The following is a 27626-nucleotide window of genomic DNA, read 5'->3' on the forward strand; positions in this document are numbered from 1 at the left end:
TATATCAAAGGCATCGCCACCAGAGGGAACGTCACTATAAGAAATTTGAAAGGAGTTGAGAGTCTGTGGAAAGTCAAATATCAATGATAGACTGATGAAGTCACACGTCAGTGATTGACTGGTGAAGTCACACAGCAGTGATTGATGAAGTCACACATCAGTGATTGATGAAGTCACACATCAGTGATTGACTGATGAACTCACACATCAGTGATTGGTGAAGTTACACATCATGACTGACTGGTGAGGTACCAGGCACAACACGTCAAAACAAATCGATAAAAGTGACAGACAAAAGGCCCTAAACTAGATATTAGTTACTTTAGTGAATGTGTCTTGGAAAACTATTAGAGAATTAGGATAATAACGACAAAAGAGACTCCCTGGATAAATTAAATAACACAACATTTCTCATATACCACCAGAATGGCTTCAAAAATAAAAAAAATATTCCTCAAGCCTTAAACACATATGATACATTAATAAGTCCCTTTGTCTGACTTTCTTGCGTTATCATAGGTAATCTATGTATGATAATCTATGTAACTATTTATATGTACCTGTTTCTGAATAAATTAATTGGGTGAAGTACGTACTCCTGGGCAATATAATTGTTAATGTAGTTCCATATAAGAAGCTACTTAGCAAATTGGATGAATAAGCTAGGCAAACGAGGGAAAAACATGAATATACCACCTGGAGGGAGGAGAATAATGGGCATAAGTACATATAAACAACTCGGAATAAACATTACACTCACTGACGTGTACATCCAGTGAATGTCAGCAGTAACACAGGCTGACCTTGCAAACATTAAACTGGCATTCATGAGCCTAAAAAAAGTGTTGGATTTTTTACATTAAATATTTGGCTCATTCTTGAGCATTCAGCGCCTGTGTGGAACCCTCGCCCAGTGGAACAAAGTTAAACTTAAAAAACCCCTAAGGACTGCATCCAGACTGGTGCCTCAGCTGAGGGGATAAAACTAAAACGAAAAAAGACAGCTGAGGCTTCCTTCACTGGAAGAAAAAAAGGAAAAAGAATATGATCACAGCAAACAAAATAATCCACGGCATAGACAAGGTAGACAAGGACACAAGGACACAAGGACACAAGGACACAAGGACAAGCCCTTTACTAGAGACGAAACAAGAACAAGATGGCCTGCTGAGGAATTATACATACAGAATGAGCCACATGGATACGACAAAAAAACTTCAACTTAAGATAAAACAGTAAAATGAATGAACAATGACGCATTGAAAGCGAACTTCACAAAGAGGCTCTTAACTAAATTTAACAGGACAATAACACACCAGTCGGACAAAAATCAAGAAGAGAGACCAAACACCAGATCTGTTTTCCGGCAGAACAATACATTTTTTCTTTCTTGCGATGTACAAGATGTTCTTTACATGTAATAAAATATTGTAAATCACTAAAGAAAGCCACCAACAAGCGGTGTATTGCGGGCAGCTCAAACATGCAATTACAAATGAGTAATTGGTTAATTACATATTGTCGATCATACACCATTAAAGAGAGAACGTGGGACTGTTTTCACCGCAATATATACAGAGATTTATTTCTACCTTTCCCTTTTTTTCCCCCATTAGTAGGGAAGAAAGTAAGGCTGCTAGTTTTCCCCTCGGTTAAGGTTGTGAAAAATAGGCGGCGGGGAGAAATTTATAGCCGCGGTGTAGGGAGAAACATTCGAGGAGAAATGATGTGTAACTATTTTAAGGGAGTGAAGGTAGGGAGCTGCAGGAGGAAGGTTGAGAGTGTATTGATTTCTGCTCGCCCCTCTACTGGACCACTTTATTAGTACCACAGATGGGGGCGCTGGCAGAGTGGATGTCCTGTTGAGACGGTAGTTCTGTGTTCCATAACAACATAGTTGTAGGCACTGGCAGAGTAATGTCCTGTTGGGACGGTAGTCCTGTGTTCCATAACAACATAGTTGTAGGCACTGGCAGAGTAATGTCCTGTTGAGAGGGTAGTCCTGTGTTCCATAACAACATAGTTGTAGGCACTGGCAGAGTAATGTCCTGTTTGGACGGTAGTTCTGTGTTCCATAACAACATAGTTGCACTGGCAGAGTGGATGTCCTGTTGAGACGGTAGTTCTGTGGTCCACAACAACATAGTTGTAGGCACTGGCAGGGTAGATTTCCTGTTGAGACAGTAGTTCTGTGGCCCGGAGTACCACAGATGAAGGTGCTGGCAGAGTGAATGTCTGGTAGGGATGATAATAATGTACTTCAGAGTACCACAAACAAGAGAGCTGGTATATCCGGACTCTGACATCCTGAGGCTCCAAACTGTATCAGATTTAAGAATCCTCCCAAAATTTCGTAAATGCGAATAGGCAAGAGTAAAGTATAGAGACAGAGCTAATGTTTATTGTTGCCCTTCATGACAATAAAAATATATATTAAATGTTGGGAAAATAAATTATCACTGGAAAGCTTCACAGTTTTATAACTCAAGGTTACACAAAATAAAAAACATCTTTGTACCTCAAGTATAAACCTTCCCTTTTATTCACATTGTTAATCTTTACCATAGTCATACCTGAAGCGTCTTGAACTACCTGGAGTTTACCTGGAGAGAGTTTCGGGGGTCAACGCCCCCGCGGCCCGGTCTGTGACCAGGCCTCCTGGTGGATCAGCGCCTGATCAACCAGGCTGTTGCTGCTGGCTGCACGCAAACCAACGTACGAGCCACAGCCCGGCTGATCAGGAACTGTCTTTAGGTGCTTGTCCAGTGCCAGCTTGAAGACTGCCAGGGGTCTGTTGGTAATCCCCCTTATGTGTGCTGGGAGGCAGTTGAACAGTCTCGGGCCCCTGACACTTATTGTATGGTCTCTTAACGTGCTAGTGACACCCCTGCTTTTCATTGGGGGGATGGTGCATCGTCTGCCAAGTCTTTTGCTTTCGTAGTGAGTGATTTTCGTGTGCAAGTTTGGTACTAGTCCCTCTAGGATTTTCCAGGTGTATATAATCATGTATCTCTCCCTCCTGCGTTCCAGGGAATACAGGTTTAGAAACCTCAAGCGCTCCCAGTAATTGAGGTGTTTTATCTCCGTTATGCGCGCCGTGAAAGTTCTCTGTACATTTTCTAGGTCGGCAATTTCACCTGCCTTGAAAGGTGCTGTTAGAGTGCAGCAATATTCCAGCCTAGATAGAACAAGTGACCTGAAGAGTGTCATCATGGGCTTGGCCTCCCTAGTTTTGAAGGTTCTCATTATCCATCCTGTCATTTTTCTAACTAGTGCAGATATAACTCACAAAATCGTAAGAACACGATTGCAAACAAATTAGGGAAAGGGAGGGTCTCGAATCCGAGGCAAATGAATCCTAGTATCTATAATTACGCATATAATGTAGTTTTAAAACCGCGAGAGGCTATTGCAACAATGAATTTGAATTATTCCTATACATATGTATGTGTGTGTGTGTGTGTGTGTGTGTGTGTGTGTGTGTGTGTGTGTGGGTGCGCGCGCGCGTGTGTGTGTGCTCTTAGATATACAGTGTATAAGGGTACAAATTTTACTTTCTGCCTCAATTTTTTCTCTCTTTATATAAATATTTGTTGCCTAGCTCCGTGATGATGGAGACATCATCATGAAAATTTAATTACTCCCGTCTATGGGATGGTCCACGCTGAGAGATGGTAATTCCCAAGTGATAGCAACTCCAACCCTGCTGGAACCATACCTCTGAAGTCCCCCTTGCTCTGAACCCTTCACAAATATAACCCGCACTTAAATGGATTATTTCTGACAACGTTTCGGTCCTTCCTGGACCGTAACGAAGTTAACTTGTGACTCAACAGTGATTGAGGACGGGTCGAGACCTCACCATAAATTTTATATGGTGAGTTTGGGTTATCTGTGAATTGTTCCAACCAGGTTATTGTGCCCTTTTCCTTTATTAATGTAAGACGCCCATCCTGCGTGATGGAATACGACGAGGGGGAACAGCCTTTTCTTCCCACTGTGTAACTATCAAATAGAATAGTGTAGCAGCATACTGCTGATGTATTTAATTTTGTCGAAAAAGAGTTATAGCCTTGTTTCCAACTACGCTGACTGGGTAAGGGGTGAGTTGAGTATGTTGCATTTTAATCGACGATCGTCACACAAGAATCTGTCATACCCTCTAGACCAGTGAACTGGAATTTCAGAGTGTAGCAGTTTTGGGGCCCCACTGCTACGCTTAATATCAAGTTCAACACACCAATTACGTGGAAGCCGGCTACTTTAGCCAAGGTGACGTCTGTTTGGTCCACCTGGGTGGGAGGCAGACTTCCATTGACACTGGTCGTGACCATTATTGCTTTGACTATTGCGCCATTTCACTTTGACATTTCTATTCAATAACATTGTACAGAGTGTAAATATTGGTGACGGAATACATGGGTAATGAAATTTACCTCTACTGTATAAGCTCTGTCCTGCTGAGTGTCTTGCTTTGTTGACTTACGACCAGGTGCTACAGGCCTTTGGACTACCACTTGTGTTCGTAATACTGGGACTAAACTATATCTCGCCAGTGATGGACTCATTTGTTTATCTTGTAGAGCGTCTGCCATGCGAACTCGTAATTAGAAATTAAAATTACTTCATTCGGGTTTAATCCCTTGAGGTCAACATTTCAGGATAACCCAAGAAAGCCAAGTTGATTTCCATTAAGTTTTTTGGTCCTTCCCTAAAAATATTACCTTACAACACTCGACAAATTCCTATGTACCTATTTAAGGATGACCAACTAGTGTTATTAGAACTGTTCATATATCACATCCCTCCCGGGATTGATACCGGACCTTTTCGGTTTTGAGTTGGAAGCTCCAAACCACTACGAGGATACCTAAAAAAAAAAAAAAATAGCAACGTATATATTTTTACCATTACCATTTCTTACTGCTAAGAAATGATTCAATTATTGAGTGTTGACGCCCCGAGCTAATATAATACTGTCGCCTCTTCTCCTCACCAGCAATTTAACAGATATTTAGAGATGATTAAGTTGATCAATACGACGTTAATGAAACAAGCTCACAGCTCCATCACCCAATATTACCGTCGAGTCAGACGAAGACTTACATGGGATTACTAACCCAAGAGGATTAATCTGCCAGTATAAGGCCTAGGATATGAATCTTTAGAACACCTAAATCCTGGTATTAATATCCCAGGCCTTCGGTACTCTATCCTAGTCAACAACTCCTAGTTACTGCCAGGTGATCATGGGCAGCAGGGGCGGAAAGACTTGCCCATGTTTCTCTCCATGGATTTGAATCCTGGTTCTTCGTTTTCAGTGAAATAACATTCTTCCCTAACTGTTTATTCCACATGTTAATACATATTTTTAAAACCTCATATCACATTAGCATATAAGAAAATCAAGGAAATATTAATTCCTTCAGTATCTCCACAAATATATCTCCACGTCTCATGTCCGGTCATCAGTAGCAGCAGATAGTTTCAAGTGGTCAACCCTTTTAGAAAGTTCTTCTATTAATCGAACTTTTCCATACATGCGATTGGTAAGAAACATCGAATATTAAACAGTAGATACTATGAAGGCATTTCCATTCGTTATTCAACTTTGGTTGGATTTGTTCAGTAGCTTATACGAGAAACCACTATAGTGGGTGCTATATAAGAGAGCTCACTGTATTTCCATTCATTTAACACTTTCAGTGGATATAATTATAATCATGATTTTGAAAGAGGTGGACCAGTAAGCCACCGGAAGTTCTCGGTCAGATGACCAAAAGCTCTAGCTGTGGGTCATCGTGACTAAGACCCGCGTCAGGAAACACTTATCCTGTTTCCTGACGAACCTAATACCTACCTACCTTTCAGTTCATTGTGCACAGAATATATACACAGAAAGGTGTATTTCTCTCAACATATATATGCTGACAGTTTACTTCAGTCCTTATTTTAGGTATTCAAGTCTTCTTGTCTAGTGGTGAAGAGGTTACGAAGTAGCCTGAACGACCCTCGTGTAGTTGATAGGCTTTAAACCCCATTAGCCAACCATTCATTATGGCGAAATTCTCCCCTTTTTCAAATTAAGTGATTATCAAGACTTGCTGATAGCAGGTTAATGAATTATGATTACGTTATTAAACGAAGGATGAAAGCTATTGCGAAGCTGAGTAACTGTTTGACGTTAAACTGCTGTCACTGTGATACTGGTTTACTCACCAAGAAATAACGAACCATACCACGGGTGGGGCTAGAACCCGCGGTCAATCATAAAACTCCAGACCGACGTGTTAGCCACTCGGTCTGGAGTTTTATGACTCTGACCGCGGGTTCTACCCCCAACAGTGGTATTGTTTACAATCGTGTCATTACGATTTCGTGAGTCAAGAAATAACGAAGTTACTCACGAAACTTACATTCACGAAAATAGGAGCAAAGCTTTATATGTCAAAATCCCTGAATATGCCGTAATTACTTCTGCAACCAATTTCAACGTCTCACAAGGCCAGTGGAAACCTGATGCTCTAACTTGTACACTAATATTTACGATTACCCAAATCCAGAGAAATATAAGTAAGATTATTCAGGTATTTCCACCTGTAAATAAAAAAAATATAAATAATAGTCACATTTCTGACAATAAAATACACGATAAGATTTCGTTCGGATTTTTAACCCCGGAGGGTTAGCCACCCAGGATAACCCAAGAAAGTCAGTGCGTCATCGAGGACTGTCTAACTTATTTCCATTGTGGTCCTTAATCTTGTCACCCAGGATGCGACCCACACCAGTCGACTAACACCCAGGTACCTATTTGCTGCTAGGTGAACAGGACAACAGGTGTAAGGAAACGTGTCGAAATGTTTCCACCCGCCGGGAATCGAACCCGGGCCCTCCGTGTGTGAAGCAGGAGCTCTAGCCACCAGGCCACCGGACCACGGATACGTATGTTTATACATGATACAGACACGTATTACCATTAATATCAAGAATTTCGAATTCCGCTATACCTTCGTTATATTTTCAGCTAGACGCTTAAGATTCAAATTTCATAATGGCATAAATTTAAAGCAGAAGTAATGTGATGTCAGCATATATTAAGGGACATTTACCAGTAATATATGTAGATATTTCTACACAGACAACACCTTTCAAGGCAGGTGAAATTGCTGACCTAGAAAATGTACAGAGAACCTTCACGGCGCGCATAACGGAGATAAAACACCTCAATTACTGGGAGCGCTTGAGGTTCCTAAACCTGTATTCCCTGGAACGCAGGCGGGAGAGATACATGATTATATACACCTGGAAAATCCTAGAGGGACTAGTACCAAACTTGCACACGAAAATCACTCACTACGAAAGCAAAAGACTTGGCAGACGATGCAACATCCCCCCAGTGAAAAGCAGGGGTGTCACTAGCACGTTAAGAGACCATACAATAAGTGTCAGGGGCCCGAGACTGTTCAACTGCCTCCCAGCACACATAAGGGGGATTACCAACAGACCCCTGGCAGTCTTCAAGCTGGCACTGGACAAGCACCTAAAGTCGGTTCCTGATCAGCCGGGCTGTGGCTCGTACGTTGGTTTGCGTGCAGCCAGCAGCAACAGCCTGGTTGATCAGGCTCTGATCCACCAGGAGGCCTGGTGACAGACCGGGCCGCGGGGGCGTTGACCCCCGGAACTCTCTCCAGGTAAACTCCAGGTAAACACAATCATATTACATATATCAGGCAACAGAAGCATTAGCAGCACCAGCAGGAACAACAGCACCAGCAACAGTAGTAGCAGCAACAGTAATGCAGCAACAGCAATAGTAGCAGCAACAACAGCAATAGCATCAACAGTAGCAATAACAACAGCAACAGTAGGAGCAACAATAACAGCAGCAGTGTCAGCAACTATAATATCAACAGTAGTAGCAGCAACAATAATGCAGCAACAACAATAGCAGCAGCAACAGCAACAGCATCAACAATAGCAATAACAACAGCAGCAACAGCAACAGTAGGAGCAACAATAGCAGCAGCAGTATCAGCAACAGTAATATCAACAGTAGTAGCAGCAGCTGCTGCTACTACTGAAAAGCATCAATGGAAGAGAAACTGTATACCTCGATTCCCAACGGTTGTCCTCATGAGCAGTTTGAGGACTCCAGTTGATGTCTTCTTGTCTCACTGCGAAATAACCTTCAATGTGAAACATGTGCAACACCTGGGTAACTTTGTATGACTAAAGAAATAGTTCCCGACATCCCTCTGACTCATCTGCTTCACTGACTTCAGCTGTGCCCCCTTGTACCTGTTTCCTGTATCTCCGCTTCACTGACTTCAGCTGTGCCCCCTTGTACCTGTTTCCTGTATCTCCAATAGCCTGTCCCTGTCAACCCTATCAATTCCTTTGAGTATTTTTTATATTGTTATTATATCTGACTTAATTCTTCTACCTTCCGAAGTCGCTAAATTCTTCCGTTAGCTATTTCAGTTTTCTAACTGTAGGTTAAAAATTTCACCTAAATACAATACGTATTCTCAAGTACATTACGTACGTACCTCAAGGCAAACAAAAATATAAAAGAGTTACCCGTAAACACCATCAATAAAGAAAACGTCTATACACTAAAGAAAACTGTATATTATTTGATGGGTAACTTCTCAAATATGTTAGAATATAATAAAGTATTATTTCTTTGTTACTGTTAATTTATATTGTTTTTATTATTATTATTCATTAAATTTTAAAAGGCCATACAGCTCCTGAGAGATATGATGTAATTTAAGTTTGATCCAAGGAAGGAGGAGCAGCCTAAATTCCGTAGTTCAAGGGCCCTTCACCAGCATCAATGGACCCCTCCTTTAATATTTCTTTATTTTCCAGGACGATGCATTTATGTTACACAGACCTCAGAGTTACACAAAGTTGTAGAATCGAATGAACTGCTAACTTATACATATATAAGAGCTTTAAGAGACAAACTCTTTAGGTATCCAGTGGGAATAAGTTATGTGTTGATTTACTGAGCTATCCCAGATTAAATTTACATAATTACCATTAACATATACTTCTACAAACAGTGTTTGCTTCGATAATCCATTGCAGTAACTCTTAAACAAAGGTTATCATTTATTATAATACTCCATGATAAAGTAAAGAAAGCCAAACATTGAGGCATATTTACGTAGAAATGTTTAATAATCTCACTTAGGAGAATGTGAACTAGACTTATATTGATCTCCAGGTGGTCTTTTTTTTCCAGAAAAAAATAGTTGAAGATATCGAGTAGTCCCTCCTCCTAGGTTGAAGGAGGCCGCTGTAATACTTAAATATTAATCTATAGAGGGAAGTATTGAACATACACAAGCAACAAAGTTTGTTTTCATCATAGCTTATAGACTGGAAAATGACTACAGGTGAATGCAATGTAAAAATCGTATAAACTTAATTATTTTTTATAAATAACTGTCCGTTTTCTCTAGTTACAAGTATTTGTTCAATCGCTCGTAGAATTTGACTACAAATCATCTTCATTAAAATAGCAGTTGCTTATACACACATACTAACTTCAAAATTATAACTAAATTAAAGAATTATATTATCTAGATAGTTATATATTTATTCCGGCGTACAGAAATACAACGCTTTTGGTTATAGATTGTAATAAGGACAGCATGAAGAGAGCCGAAAGGTGCCTAATAAACGTAGCGACAGAAAGGGAGGAGAATGATTTTTTTTAAATTTCTTTTTGCTAACGTACATGTAAATATAAATAACTCATTTTACCTTTTTACTAGTATAATAATAAGGTATTATCTCCTTTATAGTATAACAATAAGGTATTAAAAAAGAACCCCAATGGAAATAAGTGACCTTGACTTTTCTGGGTTATCCTAGGTTCTCTACATATATGGGGCTGAGTATGATAATCTATGTAACTGTATCTGTGTATACCTGAATAAGATTACTTATAAAGACAAAATGAAGACATTGTGAGGTGGTGACCATGGTAGTGAAGGAAGATAAACGACCATCACTCACAACAGGAAGGAGAATGATTTTTTATTTCTTTTTAGCTAACACACATGTAATCTTCCCTTATTCCTAGTATATCTCCTTTATAGTATAATAATAAGATATTATCTCCTTTATAGAACAATAATAAGATTAGCTTCTTTATATTATAACATTAAGGTAAATGGATCCCAATGGAAATAAGTCACTCCGTATGACTTTTTTTGGGTTATCCCAGGTTCTCTACACACATACTGCAATGTATGATAATCTATGTAACTGTATTTGTGTACACCTGAATAAACTTACTTATTTACTTATTTAATAAGCGACCATCACACACAACAGTGAAGGAAGATAAGCGACCATCACACACAACAGTGAAGGAAGATAAGCGACCATCACACACAACAGTGAAGGAAGATAAGCGACCATCACACACAACAACATGGCCACTGAACGCTACAGCTTCTCCCTTACTACTTTCAGGTAAATATCCTGCTTGTACTTTAATAATACTCTAATTCAACTCTGCTGAAGCGTAGAGCTTCTCATAGGTAACCATTAACCCCAATTTACGGGGTTTTATTGGTTTAATGTAAATGTTAAGGCCGGGAGAAAGACCCTTGCTTCGTGACTGGCAAGTTTTTGAGAGGAATTGAGAAAATATTAATGAAAATATGTATATATTTTGTCGGTGGTGGTATTTTGTTAGTCACGAGGAATGGTGGACTTCCTCCAGGCAGAGTCTTAGTCACATGATAACTGACCACTGGAGTTATTGGTCGTTAACCATGACTTAATTTTTTTTATAAGTTCGTCCCGATGGAAAAAAGTCACATTGATTTTTTTTTTCATTATTCTAAGTAATTTACATTATGTGTAAAAATTGTACTTATGTGTACCTGGGCCTAAGTAAACTTACACGCCAAAAAAATGAATAAGATAAATAGCTGACCTTATTTCTAGTATATCATCATTTCTTGCTTAAATAATAAGTTATTACAAGGACCCCAGTGGAAATAAGTCACTTTGTCTGACCTTTTTTGGGTTATCCTGGGTAATCGAAACATACTGTTATGTGATAATTTATGTAACTGTATTTATGGACCTGAATAAACTTTAAGGGAATATTGAAATTTATTCACTAAATTTACAAGTGATTTTTGCATCCAGTACTTATTTGTACGATGGTTCTGAAGGCATGTGGATGTTCGGTTTTTACATTAAAAGGATGTGGTCACTAAGCTTATCAAACCATTTTTGGGTTATCCTATGTAATTTACACTATGTATGATAATTGTACTCGTGTACTAGAGATGTATCGGATATCTGTATAAGCATCCGCAGAGCATCCACTCAGTTTCTTACATCTGCATCCACATTTTACTGTAAACAGATATCCGCATATGCATCAGCATCCGAATCCACAGAACATCTGCACAATTTCTTACATCTGCATCCGCAAAATAAGTAAGACATCCTCATACACATCCACATCCACGGATATCTAAATTTTCACATCCGATACATCTCTAATGTGTACCTGTGCCTAAATACACTTACGTACAAGTGTATTATATATAACAGCAGTTCCAGTTCTCACTAGTGCAAAACTATGTATCAAAAGCATTTTTGTTATTATGCCTAAATAACATTTTCTTCTTTCAGCCCCTCAGGGAAGTTGGTACAGATAGAATATGCACTTGCAGCAGTGGCTGCTGGAGCTCCAGCAGTAGGTATTAAGGCCAAGGATGGTGTAGTATTGGCTACAGAGAAGAAGCACAAATCTATCTTAGTAGAGGAGCATTCCATCATCAAGGTAGAGATGATCACAGACCACATAGGCATGGTTTACAGTGGTACGTAACATTCACTTTGTTACATAATTGAATTATAAGTGCTACATCTACATAATTGAATTATAAGTACATTAATGTTGGTCTCGTTCATTATAATGGAAAATTCGTAGTTTGGAAATTAGGAGGTGATGCTTTGATCATTTCATATTTATCACCTACAGCTTGTCAGTATCTACAGACCAGTTCCACATCTCCATGTGAATTTGATTCACACTTCAAAGGCTAATGAATTGTTAAAATTCATAACCAGACCTATTTCTCACTTTATCTAATGATGTTAATAATATACAGCCTCTCCTCACTTAGCGACATGCTCATTTACCGATGACTCTGACTTACAGCTCACTCTCTGACCAGTATGCATTCCTAAATAATGTATATTAGAGCTGATTTCCTCTATTCTGTTCATTACAATATACCGTACACTACCATTATATTATGCTCCTCACTTAGCAGTGAATTCGTTTACCGATGTGGTCTTAGGAACGGAACTCCGTCATTAAGTGAGGAGAGGCTGTACTGTATTTTTAAGTTTGTAATGTTTGCTTACATGTATTTACTTATGTGGAATTTTGATAAATGTCTATTGTTTTGCTCATGTGGAATTAAATTTTCAGGAATGGGCCCAGACTATCGTCTTCTGGTTCGTCAGGCTCGGAAAGTTGCACAGCAGTATTTCCGCACTTACCTGGAGACTATCCCTACTACACAGCTAGTTCAGCGTCTAGCAGCTATCATGCAGGAATATACACAATCTGGGTACGGTTTATATCACGAGGGAGTAAATAATCAGTGCAAATTTGTGGGTTTAGATTATCCAGTTTCTTTTTTCTGATATCCAGCCTTCTAGTTGTGTAAATTATTTCAGTTTTTTGGCATTACCTATATTTACAAATTAAGCGTATGACCTGAAAATTGAAAACAGCTGTACCTTTAAAGATTTGTCTTTTCCATGTTCAAATCTTTATTTTAGTCATTATTTCTTATGAATGTTAGTAGTGTCTGGATTAGAATGATTAACTACATGGATGTGGTCTCTAAAACAAAATTAATTCAAATATTTTTTTAAGCACTTTATATTCACAAACAAAATTTGTGAATATAAACAAATTTTGTTTGTGAATTTGTTTGTGAGAGTGTGTTAGATCTGAGCATGTGAAGACAGGTACAATAACATATATAAAGGGATTCCAGGGAACTGGCCCTTAGGGTTGGAAGTACTGTGCCTGAACTCTGAAAGAAGGGTGGAAGAATTAAGGCCACAGTCATTTGAACTGTGATATCTGTGGACTTCTAACAAGACAGCTGTTGAGTGAACAATAGTGAAGGAGTTCTCTTTTAGGTCACCCTAACACTCTGGACATCTCTCACCAAGGCAAGGTGACTCGAAAAGCAGACACACTTTCACCATCACTGATACAGTTACTGTCTCGTCAGAAGTCTGCTGACATCACAGTTCAGTTCTCCCTCTGAACTACTATGTCCCCACTCCTCATTCAGAGTGCTGGCATTGTATTTCTCACCTCCAGGACTCAAGTCCAGCTAACTGCTATCCACTGAATGCTGTCATAAATGTTATCCTGTTTGCACTACAACAGCATCTTTTCACATCAACTGGTTTTGTCTTTTCTCTGTATTTTGGACTCTGAACCATCGCTTCTGTTACATTCGTATCAGGATAATGACTCGTGCAAAACTTGTTTTTCAAAGTCATTTTATGTAAAAGGCCAAATGAAGTGATTCCAGGCAAGAGTTTCCTGGAGCCGTCCTACCTGCACGCTCCTGCTTCATAACTTGAAATTCTTCACGTGTTTTGCTTTTTTTGTGTGTGTGTTTGTGTCCTACTTGTGCTTTTGTTGAATGTATTTCATAATTTTATTTTTTAATAATTTTCCTATTAATTTTTGTGCATTTTCTTCTAGATCAAGAAATCATAAATTTTAATATGGTACAGTGGTACCCCAAGTTTCGAACTTAATTTGTTCCAGAAGGCTGTTCAAGTGCTGATACTGGACAAATTTTTTCTCATAAGAAATAATGTAAATTAGGTTAGTCCGTTTCAGACCCCCAAAAATACATGTTCAAAAGCACTTACAATAATAAAGTTCCATAATTCTTTGAGTTGCAGGGGTTCGAAACTCAGGGTACCACTGTATAATGATGAATGATACTTTTACTGATTATATTTAATCGAATAAAGACAGTATTTTCTTTGTATTTATCTTCTAATATCAATGCAAAGACATCAGTATCCAGAATATCTCGAGCAAACGATTGAAAGTAAACTTCTTTTAAGTTTTATATTCATTTTTATTATTTTTTTTTTTGAGTGTCAAATGATGGATGTTTAGATAACATGGAGTATTATAGTACACTTTGTTGGTTGCAGTGGAGTAAGACCATTCGGTGTGAGCCTCCTCATCTGTGGATGGGACACAGACCGACCATATCTCTTCCAGTGTGACCCCTCAGGTGCTTATTTTCCATGGAAAGCCACAGCCATGGGTAAGAACTTCATAAATGGGAAGACCTTCTTGGAAAAAAGGTATGACCTTTAGCATTTTTTATGCTTGTATGTAGTTTTATCACTGATACTTTACAGTAGAAACCACGTATCCACTGATTGAGCATCAATCAGGTTTAATCCAAGGAAAGTGAGGACTGATCCAATTCCTTGGACCAAGAGCTTACCACTTATTAAAAGTAGCAGTAATGAGGATTGGTTCAGGAAGCATAACAGGTGAATAAATACTGAATAGAAAATTGTATTTTTTTTTTTTCGCATAACAGGTGAATAAATACTGAATAGAAAATTGTATTTTTTTTTTTTCACATCAGCTATTTCCCACCGAGGCAGAGCAAAACAGAAAAGAAGAAACACTTTTATCATCACTCTCTCCATGACTGTCTAGCCAGAGGCATGCTGATACTACAGTTTAAAAACTGCATCATATCTCCATCCCTCCTTCAGAGTGCAGGCACTTTACTTATTGAAGATTGAGACACTTATGCAGCATATGGGAATCTTTATTCAGGAAACGTTTCGCCACACAGTGGCTTCATCAGACCAATACAAAGAGGAAGGCGTAAGGAGAGGAGGAGAATGAGGTAATCAGTCCCTCAACCTGGAGTCGATGTGTTCAGTCCATCAATCTTGTAGAATGTATCTCTCCTTACGCCTTCCTCTTTGTATTGGACTGATGAAGCCACTGTGTGGCGAAACGTTTCCTGAATAAAGATTCCCATATGCTGCATAAGTGTCTCAATCTTCAACATGTCGGTTTTTCAAACCATTCATCACAACTTTACTTATTGCTTCTTACGACATGCATGGGTTATGAAGGAGGAATGCTGTTCCAGTTCCCCATGGAGATAAGAGGAAATAAATGAGAAAAAGAACTAGTAAGGAAATAGAAGAAAACCCAGTTGGGTGTGTATATATATGCTTGTAGATGCACGTGTAGTGTGACCTAAGCGTAAGTAGAAGTAGCAAGACGTATCTGATGTCTTGCATGTTTATGAGACATAAAAAAGACACAAGGAATCCTACCATCATGTAAAACAATTACAGGTTTCCATTGTACAGTCACTTGGTAGGACAGTAGTACCTCCCTGGGTAGTTGCTGTCCACCAATTTACTATCGAGGCTACGCAAATATATACACAACCCGCACATAGGAGAATGAAGTTTTGGTCCAACTTGGACCAATAACCATCCCCCCTCCCTTCACCCTTTCCTAGGACAACCCTTACCCCTCCTCCCCTCCACTACAGATTTATACACCCTCCAGGTTATCCTGTTTTGCTCCATTCTCTCTCAAATAAGCAAACTACCTCAACAGCCCCTCTTCAGCCCTCTGAATAATACTTTTAGTACCCCCACACCTAATTTCCATGCTACGATTTCTCTGCATGATATTTTTATACAGTGGACCCCTGGTTAACGATATTTTTCACTCCAGAAGTATGTTCAGGTGCCAGTACTGACCGAATTTGTTCCCATAAGGAATATTGTGAAGTAGATTAGTCCATTTCAGACCCCCAAACATACACGTACAAACGCACTTACATAAATACACTTACATAATTGGTCGCATTCGGAGGTGATCGTTATGCGGGGGTCCACTGTATATACATTTTTTCTTCAACACGTTGGTCGTCTCCCACCAAGGCAGGGTGATCATTCATTCACACATAATCAGTGTCTCTGCAGAGGCACCTAGATATGGCAGTTTAGATGGTACTCCATTTATTATTTAAATGTATGTTACATTCTTATTTGATGTTTCATTATGAAAGAGCCAGCAATTTTACTTCCTTGTAAATTTATTAAAATATCTAATACCAGCATAGCAGAAAATTCCTCTGCTCTCCTGATGTGATATTATATGTCAGGAGTGCAGTGTCATAGAATAGGACTTTAAAAATCTTTACAGTTGGGAATGTTTGGCATTGTAACAGACAATTTTCTGCTGAGCCATATACAGTAAGACCCCTGTATCCCCGGGACATATGTTCCAAGAACCTGCCATGGATGCCGAAACCGTGGATGGTAGCAAACCCTATATACAAGTCCTATACGTACTTATTATAAAGTTTAATTGATAAATGATGCACAACAAGTGGAGAATTATAACTTTTTCACTGATGGGAAGCACTTCATGGCTTCTTGTAGGCTTTAAAGAACTGCCCGGTTCTTGACTTTGCACTTTGGTGCCATTGTTATGCAAGATTGAGAGGTATTTTTGGGCCAGCCACAGTAAACCATGGATAACAAACCATGGATACCGTATTGGTGGAAACCAGGGTGCTACTGTACAGTAGTGCCCCACTTACACGGCAGGTTAGGTTCCAGGCTACTGCTGGAAAGCAGAATGCCATTTTTTCCACTTATAAGTGCCAGATAACAAGTTTACACTAACATATATTAAGTTAACAATAGAACTAGGCTTTAAAAACAATAAAAAGTAAAATACACACAGTACACTCATTACTACCTTAAAATTTTTGTAGTCTCAATGTAGGGCGAGAGGTGAGTTGTATGTATTTGTAGGAAGTCAGGTATGGGAGGTATGGTAGCCAGCCAGGTCAGCCCAGCCCACCCCACTCGCATGTAATATACTACGATACTTTAAGCACCCCAGAGCGATAAAATAAGTATACAGTACATTCATTAATTACCTTGTAATTATTTGTAGTCTTAATGTAGGGTGAGAGGTGAGTAGTATTTATATGTAGGAAGTCAAGTGTGGGAGGTATGGTAGCCAGCCAGGGAAGCCCATCCCACCCCACCCACATGTAATGTAAACACAGATACATGTTCACTCCCATGGTTGTGAATCTTGTTCCATAACACTTTACATTGTGTACAAGTTGTCTTCAAGTTGATGCAGTAGAATAAATAAAGAGGAACACCAGTTTTAGGAGAAATGATGCTCTGAGTGAAGGCATATGAGAGGAATAATTTTCTAGTTACCCCCAGTAATATTATAGTGTACACATTTTCTCTGATGTTGGACTAGAGAAAACGTTATTCTTGCTGTCACTCCTACGAGTCGCCTGGCTACCATATCTTATTTATTTTATTTATTTATGTCTTTGCAAATAGTACATTGAGTTTATGTATTTACAATAAAGGGTTGCAATGCAAAGAGAGCCTCTACTATGCCTAGGCATTATGGGCCGACTTAGCATTATTGGCTTACTGACTACTTAACACTAAGAATTATATCATAGTTGTACAGTAGGTTATTAATTATAAGTGAATCTGATTTTGTTTTATATAAAGATTTTTTTTTATTTGTTTTTATTAACACACTGGCCGATTCCCACCAAGGCAAGGTGGACCGAAAAAAGAAAAACTTTCACCATCATTCACTCCATCACTGTCTTGCCAGAAGGGTGCTTTACACTACAGTTTTTAAACTGCAACATTAACACCCCTCCTTCAGAGTGCAGGTACTGTACTTCCCATCTCCAGGACTCAAGTCCGGCCTGCCGGTTTCCCTGAATCCCTTCATAAATGTTACTTTGCTCACACTCCAACAGCACGTCAAGTATTAAAAACTATTTGTCTCCATTCACTCCTATCAAACACGCTCACGCATGCCTGCTGGAAGTCCAAGCCCCTCGCACACAAAACCTCCTTTACCCCCTCCCTCCAACCTTTCCTAGGCCGACCCCTACCCCGCCTTCCTTCCACTACAGACTGATACACACTTGAAGTCATTCTGCTTCGCTCCATTCTCTCTACATGTCCGAACCACCTCAACAACCCTTCCTCAACCCTCTGGACAACAGTTTTGGTAATCCCGCACCTCCTCCTAACTTCCAAACTACGAATTCTCTGCATTATATTTACACCACACATTACCCTCAGACATGACATCTCCACTGCCTCCAGCCTTCTCCTCGCTGCAACATTCATCACCCATGCTTCACACCCATATAAGAGCGTTTGTATAGTTTTACCAACAAAAGATATATTAATATATTCAAAAATGCTTTTTGTGAGAACAATGATTCAATTATATTCCTGTCGACAATGGATAAAAGGTTCAAAAGTAATTGTTGAAATTATGATATGGGAATACATACTGAGTATGTGAGTTCTGAGTACAGTGGACCCCCGATTAACGATATTTTTTCATTCCAGAAGTATGTTCAGGTGCCAGTACTGACCGAATTTGTTCCCATAAGGAATATTGTGAAGTAGATTAGTCCATTTCAGACCCCCAAACATACACGTACAAATGCACTTATATAAATACACTTACATAATTGGTCACATTAGGAGGTGATCGTTAAGCGGGGGTCCACTGTATTTACCATTTAGTCTATTGTGATTAAGTGGCTTTTGAGAAGAGTCTTAAAGTGATTTTCAGACCAAGTTACTTTAGTATCTTCTGGTAATGAATTCCATATTTTGGGGCCCATTATGTGCATGGAGTTTTTACACAGCGTGATATAGACACGAGGTACATCAAAAAGAGATTGTGTCATGTGTTATGGTCATGTGTCCTGTTAAGGCTGGTGAGAAGTTTGAGTGGAGGGTTTATATTTGCGTGTATTGTTCTGTGTATGTAATAGGCACATGAATAAGTATGGATGTTCTTAATGGTGAACAGATTTAGACTTTTGAAAATTGGTGCAGTATGCTGGCGGGAGTGGGAATTTGTTATTCTGACTGCTGCCTTTTGCTGGGTTATTAAAGGTCTTAGGTGATTTAATGTTGTTGATCCCCATGCACAAATGTGTGTGTCTGGAACATAAGGCTACTGTCCAGGTGGATACTTAGGAATTTTTCCTCTGTAAGTCTTGTGACTGATGATCCATTTAGCATTATGTTAAGTGGAACATTTGCAGCTTTGTTTCCAAATTGAATGAAATAGGTTTTATCAGCATTCAGGGTAAGCTTATTGGTCATCATCCACGCAGATATTTTCTGCAATTCGGCATTGACAGTGTTGGCGAGTATGACTGGGTTTGGGTGGAAGAAGACGTATGTAATGTCATCTGCAAATAATATGGGTTTGAGTAACTGTGATGCATTCGGTAGAACATTGATGTAGATGGGAAAGAGGAGTGGTCCAAGGACACTTCCTTGTGGGACTCCTACTGTGATTGGTTGGGTGGAAGAGTTTGCACCATTTGCGTACACATATTGAATTCTGCTACTAAGGTATGACTTTAGGTAGTTGAGGGAGTGGCCTCTGATACCATAGTGTGTTAATTTTGAGTACAGCAGTTCATGGTCGACTGTATCAAAAGCTTTACGTAAATCAATGAAAATGCCCAGCGGGACTTCTTTCTTTTTGAGTGTGGTATATATTAGTTCTAGCATGTGTATGATAGCATCGTTTGTGCTTTTATTATTTCAGAATCCAAACTGACAAGGGTTTAATATGTTGTGTTAATTTATGTTAATTTATTTTACTGTGGGGTGTATTTATCATGTTTATATGTTTTGTAGTGTGTTTCTTAAATAATTTTGAAAAAAAATATAGATGGATTAATGGAAATGTCTGTATTAATGTAATATACAACATTTAATGTGCCCAAAGACTATTATTATTAATATGGCATCAAGAGTAGAGAGACTCTTAGTGATTTTAATGTGTCCCTGCACACCAGCACAGTAAGTATATTTAGGTACACTTAAGTATAATCAGAGTACATATAAAATATGCAATAATTTTAAACATTTGAAATTTTGGAAAGTTTCCAGACATAGTAGAGAGGTGGGGCACGCCATATTTCAAGAACGCCGTAAAGTGTGGCCCTACTGTACTTTGTAGAAATATATTCTGTATTCATTTATTGTTATTTGCCTTAAGTCATTGTCAGAAATGTGATGCATTCAATAATTCTTCTTTTTCTAGATACAATGAAGACCTTGAGCTGGACGATGCTGTACACACTGCTATATTGACCCTTAAGGAGAGCTTCGAAGGTCAGATGAGCAGCGACAACATAGAGATTGGTATCTGCAATGCAAAGGGTTTCCGTAGACTTACTCCTGCAGAAGTTCAAGATTATTTGGCAAATATTGCATAATTTATAGTATCACTAAGTTTAGTAAACTTCTCATGGAATAGGTACTGTTAAAATTTCTTATACTTTTTCATTGTTACTATCTGCAACTATATTTTTATTTTTAAGTGTTCCTTATTTCAGTAGAGCACTTCAGTAATTCTGACATTATCATTATGCATTAACTACTGTAGATTAAATATACAAAGGAAAACACAAGTGTTTCATACTGTCTTAATAACATTATTCCGATGCAAGAATTTTCATAAAAGAATAAAAAGTTACTATAACTTGAATATTTTAATTTTTCCTTTTTGAAAAAGTAATTATTATTACAATCAAAACTAAGCACTACACCCACAAGGGTCATACCATAAACTAAGTAATATTACACAACATTTTGCCCCTTGGATATAGAAGGTATCAGTAAACCTTGGAATGTACAACGAACTCGATAAAATTAAGTTCGAATGTCAGTCATTGCATAAACTCATATATGATAGCAAAAGGTACGTTAATGCTAACTACAAGGTTGGGACCTTTGTGTCAATCCAAATGATGAATGAAAAGCAGTGAAGAGGAGAAATCATGTCATTGGTGATCATGTCGTCTGATAATAATATCTTTATTTACTACTAGTACATGTACATGGTATACAGCCCTAGCTGACATCAATGACATACACTATATAGTAAGCCGCTCATTATGGAGCATTTCGGGCAAATTAGGTCAGTTTTGTCCCAGGATGCGACCCACACCAGTTGACTAACACCCAGGTACCCATTTTACACTGATGGGTGAACAGAGACAGTAGGTGTATTATGGAAACACGGCCCTAATGTTTTCCAGCCGTACCAAAGGAGATTCAAACTCCGTAACCGAGCCATCGTGCAATAATACATGTGCAAGAGTAGAAGAGGTGATGTATTTGCCAGTTCTCTATGACACTGAAAGTAGCTATTAAGGATTCTTTACTATATTGGTACCTATTCGTGTTGGATAGCAGAAATGATCCAGAGTCCAACAGGAACAGACTACTATTGAAGCATCTACTTCCAACATCACAAATAAAAAAGAACAGGCCAGTACATATGAACAACTCTGGTACATACCTGTATGATACTGTTAGAACTCGACCACCTGCTGCGTGTTACTCCCCTCTAGGAAGGTTCCCTGATATTGATGAAGGACTCTTGATCTAGGTAACTGGATCTGTGTTCCAGGTTCCTGAATTAAACCTGAGTACCTTCCATAACCCCCCCCCCCTTCCTACAGGCGCTGTGTAATCCTACGGGTTTACCACTTCCCTTTGATTATGGTAATAATGCTGTTACTCAACAATTAGATGATGTGACATCTTTATCTTTATCACTAACGGGTTTTAAAATGCCATAATATTTTATTTCTACAAGTACATAATACAACATTATACAGTCCTAGCTGATGTGAATGACATACAATATAGAAAATCCCTTGTTATGCAGAGCATTTCGGGCAAATTAGGTTAATTTTGTCCCCAGGAAGCGACCCACACCCAGGTACCTATTTTCTGCTAGGTGAATAGGGACAGCAGGTGTCTTAAGGAAACGCCCCCAGTGTATCCACCCATACTGGGGATCAAACTACGGACCTGAATGTGTGACCCGAGCGCACAACCAACCAAGTTCAAAGGAGGGGCTCTTAATGTATGGAATTATCATGGAGTACTAGATCCTTAAGGGTGATACAGTGTCTGGGGGAATGGAAGGCATTCATGCTTAATTCAAAGAATTGGATACTGGATGATATAATCAAATGAAGTGTTAAACACTCAAGGGAGTTGCCTTGAAGTGATGAGGGCTCTAGATTCAAGTAATTTGAGATATCTTCCCTTTTCCCCTATGAATTAAATATGATTTTCTCCCATTCCTAAGGCACTGTATGGCCCTAATGGGTATAGTGCTTGCCAAGTGAAATAATTCTTATTCAGTCATTATTTCAACTCATTCTTCAGAGTTTCCACCCGAACAAAATAGAACTGAATCTCTTCTGATTCGTGTTACACGGCTACCTATATGGAAGTCAAAAATTCTTTTTCTTATTATAGTGAAAACTGCATTCAACAGGCTTTCATACAACTGAAACTGGTGTTCCAAGGAATTATAACAATCCTACACTTCTTAAATGTAATAACCTCATGTCAGTGCTTTCCAATGATTGTCACGTGAATGTAAGAATATCTAAAATACTTATCACAATTTTCGTTTTTGCATGCTTGTTTTAAATTTGAGAATGACCTGATTATGTGATGCAATATGGTGTGAAATCTACCGAATATGATGGAAGTTATGAAGGATGACTTCTGGATATGATATAACCAGCAAGCTTAGAGAGTGAATTTTACAGTGTTTTGGTTATTGGAGGTTTGAAACCTATTGATTGCACGAGTCATTAAGGTTGCATAGTAATCTTTTCGCCAGCAGACAAGAATCTTTTTTCCTTAAAATAGAGATTAAAGAAGACTTACCATATAGAGAAGGGGACAGCTTTACGGCTCTTCACTTTACGGTGGTTCACTAATGTGGACATTTCAGAACTAAAGTAACATTTAAAAGACTTATCATTATTATTATAATCAAGGGGGAAGCACTAAACCCATAGGATTATACAATGCCTGTGGGGGGGATGTGGAAGGTATTCAGGTTTAATTCAGGGAACTGGAGCACAGATCCAATACCATAGATCAAGAACCCATGACCAGCATCAAGGAACCTTCCTTGACGGGAAACGACTTATCAGAGAACATAAGCCAAACCTCACGAACGTTAGAAAAATAGAGTGGACGATAAGATCTAAACTCAAGAACACTTATGGTGACTATTGCAGCGCTGTATAGCCCTTGTGGCTTAGCGCTTCTTTTTGATTATAATAATAATAATTATGGTGACTTCAAGTAACTTCTTCTTTTAGGTTACATTTATTGTCGACGTTCCTGTTCAGGGTAGGAATACACTGACGAGCATTTAGATTTCTGGAAACTCATGAAACTACTTTGATGGTGCTCTGGAGCTAAGATACTTTGTACATACATGGAAGATACTTGAGTGCCTAGTTCTAAATCTATGCATCATAACATTTTGTGAGGTACAGGAGAGTAAAACAGACCCAATGAAATGTAGGGGGCACCACAGGCACTAAGAACACGCAACATCTGATCCAAGACTTAACCTGGTACCAGCAGATACCAGAAACATGCCAGAATAAGAGTAGAATTTAAGAGGAAATGGAATCACTATCAATCCAAGGAAGTACATATCTTCTCTTCCTTCGATGCAAAAAGTGCCTCCCATTCCCTAGGCACTAAGACCTCTATATATTTAGTATTCCTCCCCCCTCAAAAAAAAAAAAAAAAAAAAAAATAAATCGACAAGTGCCAGATTAACCAGACTGTGGGGGCCAGTAGGCAGCAACAGCCTAATTGAAGCTGACAAATCAACAGGGAAGCCTGGCCCCAGGTCCCGCTACTTGAGTAGATAAATTAAACTGGTCAGAGATATATCACAGGTATAAGAACACCACTGCGTATATCCCTCCCTCACCACCATTACAAATTGACTCTTGGATATACTTGAGGGTAAGAGTTCAGCTGTCTGGTATTTACCTCTGTGACATAACTAGTTATTACCTCGAGGGAGCAAGAAAAGTTTTTCCAGCAGAGCGGCATAAGCCTTTGTTCTGAGGGGGCGGAGCAAACACTTGTTTAAAAATGTAACATTAACCGCCTTCTGACCTCTTGTTACAATGCAAAATATTTCTCGTTTTCTTGAGATCAATACTTTCTTCAAGAGTAGTGATGATGGCGGAGGACTGTTTGTGCCACCACTCTTCCTTCAACCCTTCTCAAGGAAGGTTCCTTGGTGCTGGTGAGGGGCTCTTGATCTAGGGAATTGGATCATATGCATCAGTGCATATGATTGCATCGTATTAAGTTCATCATACAACAAAAACCTCTGAAATTTGAGCCCAAAATGCTTTATCTACGCAAAATTATAAAGCAAAACCACTTAGTACTGATAATTTTTTTGAACAATACGGCATGGCCATGGGGTTTCCCCTTCATGTAGACAGAGTTTCAAAGCCAAGCATTTCACTGGCAATCTTTCCAGCATCACTCGCCTTAGATATGTTAACATCCCTTCCTGAATGCAACTTACAAGCAAGAAGAGAGTGAACTGAAAGGAGATGGACTAAGAGAATGATCCCATCATCTCTCAGATGTTCTCTACACGAAACATTATTATTATTATTATTATATTATTATTATTATTATAAAAAAGAAGCACTAAGCCACACGAAACTACAAAGCTTTAAAATTCAGAGTATTTAGGAAGTCTTCCTTCTGCTCTACTTCCTACGATATCAGTGTAACAGGAAGTTCCTCTAACTAAATTCCCCCTGAAGGGAAGTTCCTTAATGCTGGTGAGGGGCTCTTGACCTGGGGAATTGGATCTGTGCTCTAGTTCCCTGAATTGAGCCTGAATATCTTCCCTCCCCCCCCCCACATGCGCTGTATAATCCTAAGTGTTTAGCGCTCCCCATAATTATAATAATAATCCTCTAAATAGACACATACAACGTTCTGAATACTTTCTAGACTACGTTTTACTCAGCAGGAACTTCAAGGCTCTGTACATATCTGATCAAAGTACATCAATTTAACCTCTATTATAGGCCCTTCTGGACGAAACTAATAAAATTTCACGGCCAGAGTAGAAAGAGATACAGGCGAGGTGGAAGCTTGAGCCCAGAACAAAGTTCAGATAGCCAAAATAAGATGTCTTGAAAGTTAATACATGGATTTAATAAGGAAGTTTGTAAAATCAAGGCTTGATAAATCTCCTGGAGAGCGAAACGTTGCCACAAAATGCCATATTAGTTGCACTTGTGTCCTTTTACCTAATATGTCGGTAATTCTACCAACATTATTACAAGGAAGTTCCCATTATGATCTCGAATACAGACTCCATGACGAGGTATCAATGAATATTTTTGTGTCAATAAACACCAATGAATGTCAAGAGAGAGTGCAATAATAAGATATTCACACGTGTGTCCAAGTTTTCCTCCAAAAAATTAAATCCCTGTAACAAACCTAGTCCATCCAAAAACAAACTGATCACAACCAAGAGACTAAATACTTCTTGGATAACTAATAACAATCTCAGATCAAATGACCAGAAACATAAATACGAAAAATATAGAATACAAAGTATACATCAACACTTATCATGTTTATAAAGAAATCTAAAGTGTATTATACCACAAGGTGCAAAGGAATAAAGAACGATATCAAAAATATCTGGAAGAACTCATCCTGGACTCACGCATAATAACCAGGACTAAAGAAATTATACATTTGCCTGACCTAATGAACTTCCCGTTCATATTGCTGATAAATAAATGGCCAGAATAATCCCAAATTGCCTACCTATGTTATTTATGCTTGAGAATCTACAACAAATCACCTGAAACCCATTGTTACCCAAGAGAAATCAGCAATTACAATAATGACGCCTTTCAGATTTCTGACAATATCCCCTCTTTCTCTACCCTCAATTACAAACATTTACTAGTACCTTGTGTTATGTATAGATAGAACACTTACTACGTACTTCATCCCAGCACTAACTTTCTTGAGACAATACAAAAAACTAACACTACTGATACATGTGTTCGAGTCGAACTATCCAGGAACTCCATGCAAATACAAGACCTTAAATTTGGAACTTCCTGTCAAAAAATGCAAAGAGTTAACAATTTCCCATCTGCTTCAAGGAAACTTAAAGAGGACCTTCATGTGACCTAAATTTTGCTTAAATTAATTATTCTAAAACCCAGCTTTTTCAACAGCAAATCTGTTTATCCAAATATCTCCAGAGTGCACATTTTGACAAATATTCTGTTTTCCAATATGGAAGCATCTTTCACATGCGCTAAGCTAGTGGAAAATTGACTTTACAGATAACGAACACTACGAGAAAACATACAATGGTTGGATTAACTTTCCAATCTTAATTTAATCACTCGGAAGCTAACATCTTGAGTCCCCCCCCCCCTAGTTAGTCTCCTCATACACAAATATAACATCCCGCTGCTCTGGACGACACATCTGACTGCATATACAAGTCTAACTACAGCGTCGTCACGGTACACTCCCGTCCCGTTATGTACACGAACACCCTGGACAAGCAGCCTATTGCAAAAGTATGTATATGATACTTCGTACTCTTCGTCCCACACATACGTATTCACATCTTTATTAGGGCGTCTCAACGTAGAATGAGATGCCATCAAATAGGGTATATGTGTCAGGTGCTAGAAAGATAAAGGCAAGATATTAAAGAGTAGGACTAGACGCATAAACCCATCGATATACAAATATCGTGAACAAACAATACAAAACAACCACAGGGGATGAGAGTAAGACACATGTGCAACATCTGGGTATCTTTATTGTAGACGTTTCGCCATCCAGTGGCTTTATCAATACAAATTCTAGGACATAACTTGAAGACAGTAGAACTATGTACAGAAGATGAGGTAATCAGTCCCTCAACCTAGGAGTAGGTGCGAACAGCACCATAGTCGTGGAGATTCTGAAGCAGAAGAAAGAATCCTGCTTCAGAATCTCCACGACTATGGTGCTGTTCGCACCTACTCCTAGGTTGAGGGACTGATTACCTCATCTTCTGTACATAGTTCTACTGTCTTCAAGTTATGTCCTAGAATTTGTATTGATAAAGCCACTGGATGGCGAAACGTCTACAATAAAGATACCCAGATGTTGCACATGTGTCTTACTCTCATCTTGTCGGTATTATATACCATTCGTACACAACCACAGGGGAAGTTGAATGGTAGCTCTAGGCCTTTCGTGTTGCCATCAACAAATCAGGAACTTGTTGTAGAGAAGAGAAAGGCCAAACAAATATGATCACAGGGAATGCCTTAGCAGATTCTTCAAAACATATGGCGGTCTTCAACTCCAAAACTGAGGGACTGATTACCACGTCTTTTGTATATAAAAACATAAGAATGGAGGAAAACTGCAGAAGGCCTACTGGCCCATACAAGGTAGGTACTTATCAAAACCACCCATTCCCTAAGCTACCCAAGAATTTACTCCTATACCCACGACATATATTTGTCTAGTCTCTTTTTAAAGTTACCCAGGATCCTAGCTAC

At 38.8% G+C, this 27626-nt stretch overlaps 1 protein-coding gene across 1 annotated transcript; it reads left to right on the forward strand.

Moving 5' to 3' along the window:
- Window positions 1–10338: 10338 nt before the first annotated feature.
- Window positions 10339–20692, forward strand: Prosalpha2 (proteasome alpha2 subunit). The gene is made up of 5 exons (XM_053786150.2): window positions 10339–10497; window positions 11680–11870; window positions 12488–12629; window positions 14260–14415; window positions 20252–20692. Exons 1-5 carry the CDS (start codon window positions 10457–10459, stop codon window positions 20424–20426), a joined length of 705 nt encoding a protein of 234 aa, XP_053642125.1. The 5' UTR covers window positions 10339–10456; the 3' UTR covers window positions 20427–20692.
- Window positions 20693–27626: the final 6934 nt, after the last annotated feature.

This window comes from Cherax quadricarinatus, chromosome 50 (genome assembly GCF_038502225.1).
Source record: "Cherax quadricarinatus isolate ZL_2023a chromosome 50, ASM3850222v1, whole genome shotgun sequence".
Taxonomy (NCBI): Eukaryota; Metazoa; Arthropoda; class Malacostraca; order Decapoda; family Parastacidae; genus Cherax; species Cherax quadricarinatus.